At 38.8% G+C, this 12,112-nt stretch overlaps 1 protein-coding gene across 1 annotated transcript in view; it reads right to left on the reverse strand.

The window, feature by feature from the left end:
- Positions 1–12,112, reverse strand: part of KIF25 (kinesin family member 25) — a 61,749-nt gene that overhangs the window by 37,652 nt on the left and 11,985 nt on the right. Inside the window, exons 3-7 of the mRNA XM_020808241.3 lie at positions 11,312–11,434; positions 9,974–10,112; positions 6,720–6,823; positions 3,706–3,794; positions 1,711–1,753 (exon numbers count right to left, since the gene is read on the reverse strand). Of these exons, the coding sequence (XP_020663900.3) occupies positions 1,711–1,753; positions 3,706–3,794; positions 6,720–6,823; positions 9,974–10,112; positions 11,312–11,434 (498 nt within the window). The remainder of the gene's footprint in view (positions 1–1,710; positions 1,754–3,705; positions 3,795–6,719; positions 6,824–9,973; positions 10,113–11,311; positions 11,435–12,112) is intronic.

The raw sequence follows: 12,112 nt of genomic DNA on the forward strand, positions 1-12,112 counted from the left end.
GTCAGACACGACTTAACGACTAAATAACAACAACAAGTCAGTTAAACATCTGAGCCAATTAAAATCTTGTAACTGATATTTCTGCCATCCCCGCCCAGAACCTGTGTGCATGTGTGGGTGACACCTATCACCAGGGAGGAAACTTGACATGACAGGAAACAGAAAGCAGAGGGTAACATCTCAAGCTTGCGCACTCAGACAAATCTGGATAACTGAGAAGAGAAGACTGAGCAGTATTATTATAGTTCTTTCCACAGATCTGAAGGACTGTCACACAAAGGGTGGGGTTTGTTTATTTTCTGTACGTTTGGATGATAAAACCTAAAGTAATGGATTCAGATTATTCAAAATACTTCACTTAAACATTAGAAAGAATATTTTGGCAGTAAGAGACGTTTGCCAATGGCATGTATTAGCTTGGAGGGTGAGAGACTCTCCTTCATGGGAAGTTTTGGAAAAAAAGTTAGATGGTTTTAGGTGTGGATTTTGAAATTTAGCGGGGAGCAGGGTTGGATTAGGTGACCCTTGGAATTCCTTCCAGCTCTACAAGATTATGGCTGAAATCCTCTTTGTAAAGTAAACCAATTTGTAACTTTTTGTCCATTCATCTTCAGCAATCAAAGCATCCCTGCTGTGATTTTTTGGGGAGGGTGTTGCACATGCATGAAGCCAGCATGAATCGTTGCCCCCCCCCCAAAATCACAGCAGGAACATTTTGTTTACCAAGGAGGAATGGACAGCAAGTTACGCTGCTTATACTATGAAATGGATTTCAACCCATGATTCTATGGCTGATTTATGGTAGCAACCAGCACTGACCGGTCCACACACTCACTCCAGCTGTTTCACCTGCAGTCAAGTCTCCACCACCCTTGATTAATTTATTCTGTCTCATGCACAATTGGCACAGCAGCAGCACCTAGACAGCTGGCAGAAAATGAGTTATTTCACAGTGCCAGTTAAGCAGGTGCACATACGTATCTGTTTCCTGATTGCCTGGTCAGTGGGAGTGGAGGTGAGAGCAAAAATAAGAGCTTAGGAAAGTTATCTTCTTTACTACAGCTTTGTCTCAGAATGTGCTAGCCAACATGGTCAGTGGCCAGACTTTGCTGGGGCGTTCTGGTAGTTGCACTCTAAAAAGTAACTTTTACAAGTTCATTCAAGCAAGATAATTTAAGAAGGAGTCTGCTGATCAGGTAAGGAGAGAAATAACCAACAATGGTGACGAAAAGAAAGCAGAACAAAAGTAGGAAGGGCAAAGGAGAGGAAAGACATTGGTGAAACAGGAAACAGACATAGCTAAGGAAGAGTGATTGTCCTGTTTCAATCAAGTTCAGTTTGTGGGGTTTTTTGAATGCTGTCTTAAAGACACCTCTTCTACTGCAGCCATAGCAATGAGGTTTCCTTAACTGAGTGATATATTTAACCAAAGTACATTAAAGAAAATGGTGTCAGGTGTGAGATGAAAAACACTTTAGGGGCTAAATGCACTCAAAAACAGAATAAAATCAAAGCCATACAGGCTTCAAAGCAAGCCTCGGGAGCGCTTAGAGGAACAGGGTCAAGAAAACAGGGAAAGCTGCATGTCAGAAATGTAAGGCCTCCAGAGGGTAAGGTCATTACAGTCTGCTCTTTCTTGCAGATCCTCACAAGGGATCTGCTCTTAATTTGTTTCCAGTGTAGAATATAAGAATAACTAAATATACTCACATCATCAGCTGCATACACCACTTTTTCCAAAAAGTTTCTCTGCCTTTTAAAGATAAAACACATATATTTAGAATGAAACTATCAGTAAAGAAACCCACGCTGCACAAGACTCTTAAGAGTAAATTGCCTACACATTAAAGAACAAACAAAACAACTCCATATATATATACATGCGCGCGCGCGCACACACACACACACACACAAATGTGACATATATATATATATCTGCTAGGGTCCCTATATGCTGTAATCTGGAAGTGGCTTCAAGAAAGTTTAGATGTTTGGTATAGCCCTGACTGATTTGTTTTGTGTGGCAATTTTGTAGATAAATGAAGAGTTACCTGCAGGATCTCCGAAAACAATATGATGCCTAAATTGCATTGCTTTCCTCTTAGTTTTAAAGACTTTGCAAATTGCAACAATATTTTTATTCCACTCCCTAGCCTAAGTCTGAGCAACTTGACACAAATACACAAGTACAAGCAAAAACAAACAGCCTTCCTGAGACTTTCTATGAACCAGAATTGATTACAGGGACTATTGAGATCACAAAACTGCAGTTTAGTTTTTATGTTCTTTTCTTTCCACCACCTGGGCTGGCCTGTTGTTTAGGTACATGTGACACAGCAAAAACAGTGTTGGAAATAAGAAAAACCATATGGCTGGAGTGTTTCGCAGGCAGTATAATAAAAAATTCAGTTCAATGATACAGAAAAGAGCAGCTATCTGCCTTCATTGGCACTTTAGTGGACTTGTCTTTCTTCTGCTGTGACATTGTTAGTGTACACATCTATACCAGCCCACAGAGACTGAATGGGAAAAATCTGCCATTAGCTGTCTCAAACCAGAGATGGTAACTAGCAGTCTGGAAATAATTTTATTCAGCCACCAAAACTGTTTCCAATGGCCCAACAGGCTTGGCGTAGGAGAAAAATGTAAGGAAGTAAGATTTTTATTCTCCCCTAACATCCTCTATTGTACGTCAGGCTTACAGCAAATGAAAAGATGGTGCAGAAGCACCCTTTCCTTCATCAGTATGGAAGCTAGTTGTAATAGAATATGCATGTACAGTTCTAACACATTCTCCATCTGTATTCTGAAGTTAACTATGGAGATGCCAGGAAACACCAATCCTTCAGATCCAGAAAACTGAAAGACTTTGAACCTGCGATAGAGAACACATGTTTCTTCAGATGTTTTTGGACTGTAACCTACATCATCACTAGTTGCAACAGCATCCAGAGGACCACGTGAAACTAATTCATCCCAGCTATAGACAGAGACATTAATGAGCACCATCAACATTCTGCAAATTCAGGTGTTTTAGGATTGGAGTTAAAATGGGGCCACTGAGAAGCAAAGAAGGAATAATTAGTACACTTCTGTGAAACCTCAAAGGTTGCAAAAGTACACACGCACACACACACACACACACATCTATAGGAGGAACTCTCTTCCCTAATCCTCATTCAGAGGGGAATGAAACTGCTCATGGAGTCATCAGGAGTTCCAGAAATATATATTTGGGTAGAAAACTAAGAGGGTAGCCTGGGTGCACAGGTGAAGAGTGAATTATCTGGCTTCTTCTCCTTAATGCTGCAAAAAGGGTAAGTCTGGCTCTGTGTGTTCAAGTATATGTGTGTGTGCGTATGTATATGCATGTCCCACTTATATTCTGATAACAGTAAAGCAAAAAGTATTTTCAGTGTATTCAAAAGATAAAATCTTAGTAATACTTTCAGAGAGAAAAAACACAATTTGTTTAAATTTGTACATCTTGGGGTTCAAATTCCTTATCAGAATGGCTTACCCCAGCACACTTAAAATACCACAAAATAAACCATAAATAAGAACTCAACAGAAGCAGCCTCGAAATAAAATTGATCAAAACAATTTTAAAATGATAAAAATCTTGAGAAAATAAAACGGTCTTTGCCTGAAAAGACATCAAAGCACTGGTTAATATACTGTAACTACAGGCATGAAATAAATTACCTGTCTTCAAAGGCTGGCTCTCCAAGAGCCACATCAAATGGTAACAATGGACGGATCCTACAGTGTACTCTGATATTGCCCTTTAGTTCCTGGGGATACAACAGCAGTTGAAAAACCAGTAAATGCACATACCTTACAGTTTGATACTAAACACATTTACTTGACAAGAAATCTCATGGATTTTAACTGAAGGCCCAAACCATTTATTCTAAGGCAGGAATGGGGAGTGTATCACCCTTCAGATGGTACCAGACTGCAACTCCCATCATTCCTCACTACTGACTTAGCCTGCTAGACTGATGGGAGTTGCAGTCCAACAAGATTTTAGGGGAGGAGATACTCTTTCCATCCCATTCTAAAGCATCCACAATCAAGATAGTACAAGAGAGAAGGGACGACACTCAGAAGGGAACATCCAGTTCAGTCACTAATGATCTGGTGATGCTTCACAGGAGGCAAAAGATGATTTCAGTATGAGCACAGCTGTGCATATTCCCCAAGTGTGCCACATAGGCAGAGAAATTCCTTCAAACCAAAGAATTCTGCAACCTGAGGATCTCAAGTTTTCTCTTCTTACTTTTTTTTTCTCAAGCAGCACAATTCTAGCCCTTGAGGCTATGCCACTAAGGCTTAAACATGTTTATAACAAGCAAAACCACAAACACTTGGCAGAGCTTGGCGTTCAGTTTGGCAGGCTTCAAGATTCTGCAAACCTTTACACCATCTATTCATGCCAACCAAAACAAGTTTTCTCAAATGTATACAATGTATATTGATTACAGAAATCACCTTTCAGTGTACAGTAACTGATTTCTGCCCATATAATTTCAATAAGAAATCTACAGAACAATGGTCCAAACACTGCTGTCCTGCTAGCTGTGCATACTTTCAGTGGCTTGAGGCAGCAGCTCAATGTAAGTAACCACTGCTGAAATGATATGAATTAACGTTACACAGCAAAAGGAGGAGAACACAGATATTATCTTTTCTATATGGTGCACATTAGGAAGTTTTTTTTCTCTAACCTATAATCCAGCATTTCATTTGTAATAATTTTATAGCCCTACGTTCTATGTTTTGTTGTTGATGATGCATATTCCTGTGTGGGGAGTATTTTTAATTAATTAATTTTTTTACAAGTATTTAAGGAAAAAATGTCCAATCTATGCACTTTCTTTAAATGGATCACCTGCTGATGATATGATTAGGAAAAGGATGACCACAATTTTATTGAAAAATAATCTAATTAATAGTATTTGTATTACAATATTTAAAAGGTAGAAAAGAATGGGGGAAAGCCTTATTATTAATCAACCAGTCCAACCAAGGTGTGCTTGGACAAGTATTTGGGTCTAATCTTGACAAATAATGGTAACTAAGACAGGCATTTAAACTAAGCCTCACAGATTTTAAGAGACTACTCTACTTAAATTGCAGCTACAGTATTTGACTTCATGGACTAAATACAAGTGAGATTACAGTGGCTCAGAATCACAGGACAGGAAGCTGGACTGAGGAGAATAAGGCTGTCACCTTATGTCAAAGGTCTGGGATAAGAATAACTTATACCTGGAGGGTGCAATTTAATGATCTAGAGATTCAGTAATCATAAATATAATGACAACTGGAAGGTTGACAAACAAAAATCATCTTAGTTAAATTAAGATTTTTCATGAAATGGCCAGAATTCACTAAGGATTGAGTTTTTATGTAATTAAGTAATCTTGCTACTAATTAAGGAGTTGCTGCTCACATCGCCCATCATGCATGAAGTCATGTGACTGACAGATGAAACAGAATGAAACAGAATACAAGTGGCAACTTGTACAATTAGCCCGAGTAGGATTCTGGACATCAAATCAAGCCTGAACTATTTTGAAGGCAAAAAAGGTGAAATAGGTTGTTTTACTTTGGGCACATCATGAGAAGGCAAGGTTGCCTGAAAAAGACAATAATGCTGGTAAAGGCTGAAGGCAGCAGGAAAAGCGGAAAAGCAAATACAAGATGGATTGATTCCCTAAGGGAAGCTACAGGTTCAAGAGCTGAGCAGGGCTATTGAGGACAGGACATTTTGGAGATGTCTCATTCACACAGAAAAGCAGAGGCAACCTGAAAGCAGGTAGCAACTATAAATCAGAGGCAACCTGAAAGCAGGAAGCAACAACAATAACCACAAGGATTCTGGACAACAGACTTTAGTATTTCCACATCCCACCTAACTGTCATCGGTATTGTATTACCATAACTTTTGTGTTTGTGTAAACGTGGGGATGTGGTAGCGCTGTGGGCTAAACCGCAGAAGCCTGTGCTGCAGGGTCAGAAGACCAGCAGTCGTAAGATCGAATCCACGTGACGGAGTGAGCTCCCGTCACTTTGCCCCAGCTCCTTGCCAACTTAGCAGTTTGAAAGCATGCAAATGCGAGTAGATAAATAGGTACCACCTCGGTGGGAAGGTAAAATGGTGTTCCCTAGTCACACTGGCCATGTGGCAATGGAAAATGTCGTCGGACAAGCACTGGCTCTACAGCTTGAAAACAGGATGAGCACCGCCCCCTAGAGTTGGACACGACTGGACTAAAAAAAATGTCAAGGGGAACCTTTACCTTTTAAACATACAAAACTGCTTCAAAGAAATGTAATACAGAATATTGAAAAATGAGATTGCTCTTTCATAGGGTCACTATAAGTTGGAGGCAACTTAACAGCAAATAACAATAACTACAGGCAGCTTATTTGGTCAACACATATTAAGTTGTAACTTGAGCAACCTTCCCATTTCTTTAAACAACTCTGTAGCTTCAAAGGATGCAACAATAGCCATGGCTTCTCTTGTCTACTTGAGCAAGCTGGAATTCCAGTTTGACACTGGAGCAGTTGGGAAGAGTCAGGAAAAAACACAGCTGTTTGCTCCTTGGCTGGTGCTCAGCTGTTAAATGGACAAGAGAGCTCCTTGGCAACTAAGACTTCTATGGCTCTTTTCCAGATATTATAGACTTAATTATCAGGATACTCACAACTAAACTGTTATGAAGAACTTTTCTCCTTTGCTTTTCTTTCTGGTATCTCTCATTGACTTCATGCAAAGACTGTTCAAGTTCAAGAGCTTTAGTCTGAAATGCTGGAAAGACATTTACACAAATATTCACAGAAGTGTTGGGCTACAAGTTTTTGTTGCATCTGGAATGTTTCTGCACTCACAATTGTACAAAAGGAAAACCATGACAAAAACGGAAACAAAATGATAGGGCTAGAAAAAATGTTATTTGCAAAGAATTCTTCAGATCTAGCACTGTTTTCTTCTTTTTGGTGGGACACAGTACAATTGCATTACAGTCTCCATGAATCAGTTCCATCCAAATTGCAATATGATGACATCCTATCAAGCAATATCAGTGGGGCGTGAAGAACTACTAAGAACTGTAATATATTTTTGGTCTTATAGGGCCCTTCCAACTCCATTATTCTATGATTTTTGAGCAACTCTACCAATGCTGGTAGATGTGCAAAAATCCCCATACTTGTGTCTGTTGAAGACACAAGACATTTCACACATGCCTATATAAACGTATAAGAATTGAAGAGGGCCACCACAAAATAATTTTGAAGATATTGGGAGACTCTTGAGACAAAATCTGATGATACCAAGACCCACCATGTTTAAGCATAGAGGCCATCAGTATGTTGGACATGTCATGTCAATCAGAAATGTACTGGCAACAACATTATCAGTAGTGCTGATGTAATGTGAATTTCAGCTTCTTTCCAGATCTGCTCTAAAACCTCAATGTTCACCTTTACTGTATTTGTGGGTTCTCCAGTGTTTCTGAAAGCTCATAGCCAAAAGAGAGGGATGAATGCATTCCAGCACTCACTGGAAGGCCACAAATCCCCCCCCACACACACATATGTGGTTGCACACCTTAATGTCATAGTGGGCTTGAGAATATCAGGTAATCTTAAGGCAATGGTTAATTTTGACAGCTGAATATTTGCTACTGCAAAGAAGATTGATTCTGAAAATTCCTAGCCTTCAGAAAAAGGACAAGCAACTATAATCAAATCAAACCATGACCGTATCTGATTTTATGAGCAGAAATTAAGGGTACGGGGACAAGGAAAAGGTGCAAAGCCAGGGGAAAAAAGACCTTTTATTTTTTTTTCAGCACAGCAATAACCTCCAGAGGCAAATTTAGAGATGTTCAGCTTTTAAGTTTCTCTGTCCTAAACTTAGTTGATTAAATCCAGGTACAGTGGTGGCTCACAAGACGATTGTGTCGCATAACAATGAATTCGCTTTACGATTAGGTTTTCGGAGCGATCTTGTGCTTCGTTTAATGATGTTTCCTATGGGCGATTTTTGCTTTACGATGTTAGGGACCTTGCCTCACAAGACGGTTAAATTTTAGGTCCCTGTTTTTCGCTTTACAATGTTTTTGACAGCTTAGTCTTGCTTCACTATATGAGTCTTTTAATGGTCTCTGTTTCGTTAGACGGCTGTTTTCACTTGGGAACTGCGTTTTGCTTAACAATGTTTCCTATGGCAATTTTCACTTTACGATGACAATCTGTTGCCATTGGAACGGATTATCAGGTTTTCAATGCATTTCAATGAGAAAACGTGTTTCCCAAGACGATGTTTTCGCTTAACAGCGATTTTCGCGGAACGAATTAACATCGTCTTGTGAGGCACCACTGTATTTAAAGCCAATTCTTCAATGCTTGTACTGCTATGCTATCTGATCCCATAGCATAGTTTCATTTCCTCCAATGAATTTAGTGAAGCCTCAGTAACAGACTTTGAGAATTTCTACTGAAAATGATGAAATTACCCTGGTGTAAGGCTATGGAATATTGAGTTCCATCTGTTGCTTCTGTACCATAAGCTAAATGTGGAACTGCAACCAATATTTCACACTGTTCAGAATGCTGTGTTTTTTCTAGGTATACATTCCATGTTCTGTCCATATTAGATGGTGAATTTAGTTTACATGCACACCATGGGGGCAGGTAGAGGTTCTTTCCAACTGGTGGTGGGCCTAATAGAGTTTCTAAAATATTCAAGGAGTAGTTTCCCATGTGGGTTTATATGGCTTAGCCAGGACTGTAATATTGTAACAGGACACCTCTTTTCACAGTAGTGCCTCCATTTAATTAAAACAAATCAAAAACAGAAAAACAATTTAGAATTATTAGAAATATCAGTACACAAAAAATTTACTTTATAAAGCAGTCATATTCCAAAAGTCTTTACGTGCATGTACTGTATATGTAAGTTGTGTTCATGAGTATGCATGTGGTCCTATCAAGGAAAATAATGTATATTGTATTTATATGTAGGGGTTTTTCTTTGTTTTTAAAGACAGATGAATACTTTCCTACTTTTTAAAATCATATTCCAAAATTGTCCCTGAATCAAAAGTAAGACAGGACATCTGAAGCCACCACACAGCATGTCATGTCAACAAACACAAGATACGTAATTGGTTAAGGGATAACGTTCTTCCAGAAAAATGAAACCATTCACCATTAAGCAGTCAGATGCACAGACCCATGTAAGCTGCAAAATGCAATCACATATATAAGAGTCTTACTATTCTAGGACTAGCATTATTAGGATTCATGTAGTTTAGTACCAACAGTGGCTATTAGCCAGGACAATTAAAAGGAACTTCTATATTGTACTCCATGGAAAGTTACTTTACAGATTCCAACTACCAGATTCTAGGAGCTATCATCCCCCATAGTAACTTTTCCAAACTCTGTTTCAAAGATAGCATCCTCTAAGTACCAGATGGAGGAGATTAGCCAGATAAGGCAGCCAACACCTTTGTGTCCTGTTTGTACACTTCTGGCTGATACCTGCTGATAAGTGCTGTATAAGTTAATCACTGAGCTGAAGCAGCATTCCTTACCATCCTTACAGGACAAACCTTTATTGCATGATTAGTTTCCATGGAAACTTTGACTTAGATTTACTTTCCATTAGGACCAATGCATTTTTGTACTAGCTCAGCAACTTGCATTCCAAAGAGACAAAAACCATGTTACACAAGGAGAACAGAAGCAAAACTACCTTCCCTATCAACCCAACCAGCTATACAGTATGATCTTGACCAACAGCATAGGGTAAAGTACTTGCATCTGAAAAGGAGCTCCCCACTAGACAATGCTTGTGGCAGAATCTAACACCATGTCTCAATGGAACTATTCATCCATTCAAGCAACTTGATACCAGACTGGCCAGTTTCAATTGGTGCTCCTTACTTACTTTGCATGACCTCATTATGTAGCTGTAGCTTTTGGACAGCAGTCAGAATCTGGTAGAAAAAACTCTTGCCTTGATGCTGGACATCCCTGGAAAATTGAAGGGCAGACAAGCGGAGATTCTTCATGTCTTGCTTCAATCTCTGTATAAGGAAACAGGGGGACCAGGAGGAATTAAATTATGGAGAAGGATTTTTATTTTGGAGAATGTTATTTTTGCATTCCAACAAGCAGTTATCTGCTGACAACTTTGACTATTTGTTTTTTTCCTCACAGAAACATCTCTATTGAATCATCTGTTAAAAGTCATTTATGTTTTATAAGGAATTCTATTCCATAACTGAAAACATGCTATCACACACTTTCCATGCAGTACATAGTATCATTTCCTGGTGCAATTTAAACATCTCTGGCAGCATATAAGGGCCTCTAGTATCTAACAAATAGCTAACCTCTTAGTGACAGTAAATTGTACTGACATGATTTTTCTGATGCAAGGAGTTCAAGGCTACAATCTACAAAAATAGTTTTTCTGTTTAAACTTTACTGATATCAACAGAATTTACACAGGTAGTATGTAGGATTGTGAATTTAGTATTTTATTTCTGGAAACTACTGATACTATTAAGCATTGTAAGTGTACAGTCTAAACGTGCAGCTAACTTTTTCCATAAAACAAACCTCCCCTCAAAACCTGCCTAATTTATTAAAGACAAATTGCTAAGTACCACAAGGTGCCCCAGCCCAGTCATCATTTTAGTCACTCTCTTCTGCACTTTTTCCAGTTCCACAATGTCTTTTCTGAAGTGTGGCGACCCTGTACTCCAGGCTCAGGAGGAATGACATAAAATGGCAAATTGTGTACCCTTTGAAGCTTCTGGGAATGAGGTCTTATAAATTGCTATTTTGGGAGAAATCCAGTGGGGTTGGGGGTAGAGTAAGAGAAGCCTATGTGGCCCCACTCTTGTTCACTCACACTTTAGGATATCATTAGATCCAGCCTGACACTGAAGGCCCAAGTAGGCAATAAGAAAAGGAGACCAGTTCCTCAGTGTATGCTAGCACACAAGCCACTGCTTCTCTTGAGACAGAGAAAGACTGGCCACAATTGATTATGCTATGCAAACATTTAGGGTTGATTATTGTAATATACTGTACATAGGGTTACCTTTGTTCAGGAAATTCAGATATTCTAAATATTACCACTAGGCTGGTGACTGGGACCAGTTTTAGGAAAGCTGTCTCACTAGGATTTAAACAACCTCACTTCTTTCTTTCTCTTCTCATTACATACACACAATAACATGCATAGAATCTTCCTAATTCTCATAAAAATCTTTACCTGTATGGCTCCATACAGCTGGATTAAAATGGACCTGGCACTTTCATGGAAATTCATCTCCTTGTAAGAAGCACAGTGGTTATCTGACTCTTCAGCTGAGATCATCCAACTTGTTCTTTGAGTCTGTTTAAGATAACCACCCCTGTTATTTCAAAACAACTGGTTCCATGATCAGATACATACATTAATTCAGAATGTTACAATCTTCATGCCAATATTAGACTGAACTAAAAGACCAAACAATTCATGTAAGAATTCACAGGTAATGGTGTCCTACTCTCTCTGATGTTCCCTTGGCTGATTAAAAATGTAATATAGGTATTTGATCAAATTCTGATCATCCTCATTCTGCAGGCATGATCTAGCTTGCCTTTCATAGCCAGTATACCATTCATAGGTTACAGGGTAATAGTATGTGAACAGGGCCTTTGATTATAAATTTGCAGTTAGATTTATTTTATATCCAGCTGAATTATGTCTGCATTCTGATTTCCATTGGAGTTTGGTTTTTCAAAATTTCAACTACAGTGGTGCCTCGCTTAACGATTGCCTCGTTTAGCGATGTTTTTGCTTAACGATGGTTTTTTTAAAGAATTCTATGCATCATTTAACGATGTTTCCTATGGGTGATTTTCACTTAGCGATTTCGGGACCATGCTTCACATAGCGAATGCATTTTTAGGTCCCCTGTTTCGCTTAACGATGTCCATTTTTTCAATTTTAAAAGTGTCTTAAAATGTTCAAAAACTGTTTTAAATGCTTGGGTTCGTTAGAGCACCTTCTAAATCGTGTGCAAACTTA

The sequence above is a fragment of the Pogona vitticeps genome, chromosome 1, assembly GCF_051106095.1.
Source record: "Pogona vitticeps strain Pit_001003342236 chromosome 1, PviZW2.1, whole genome shotgun sequence".
In the NCBI taxonomy this organism is placed as follows: domain Eukaryota; kingdom Metazoa; phylum Chordata; class Lepidosauria; order Squamata; family Agamidae; genus Pogona; species Pogona vitticeps.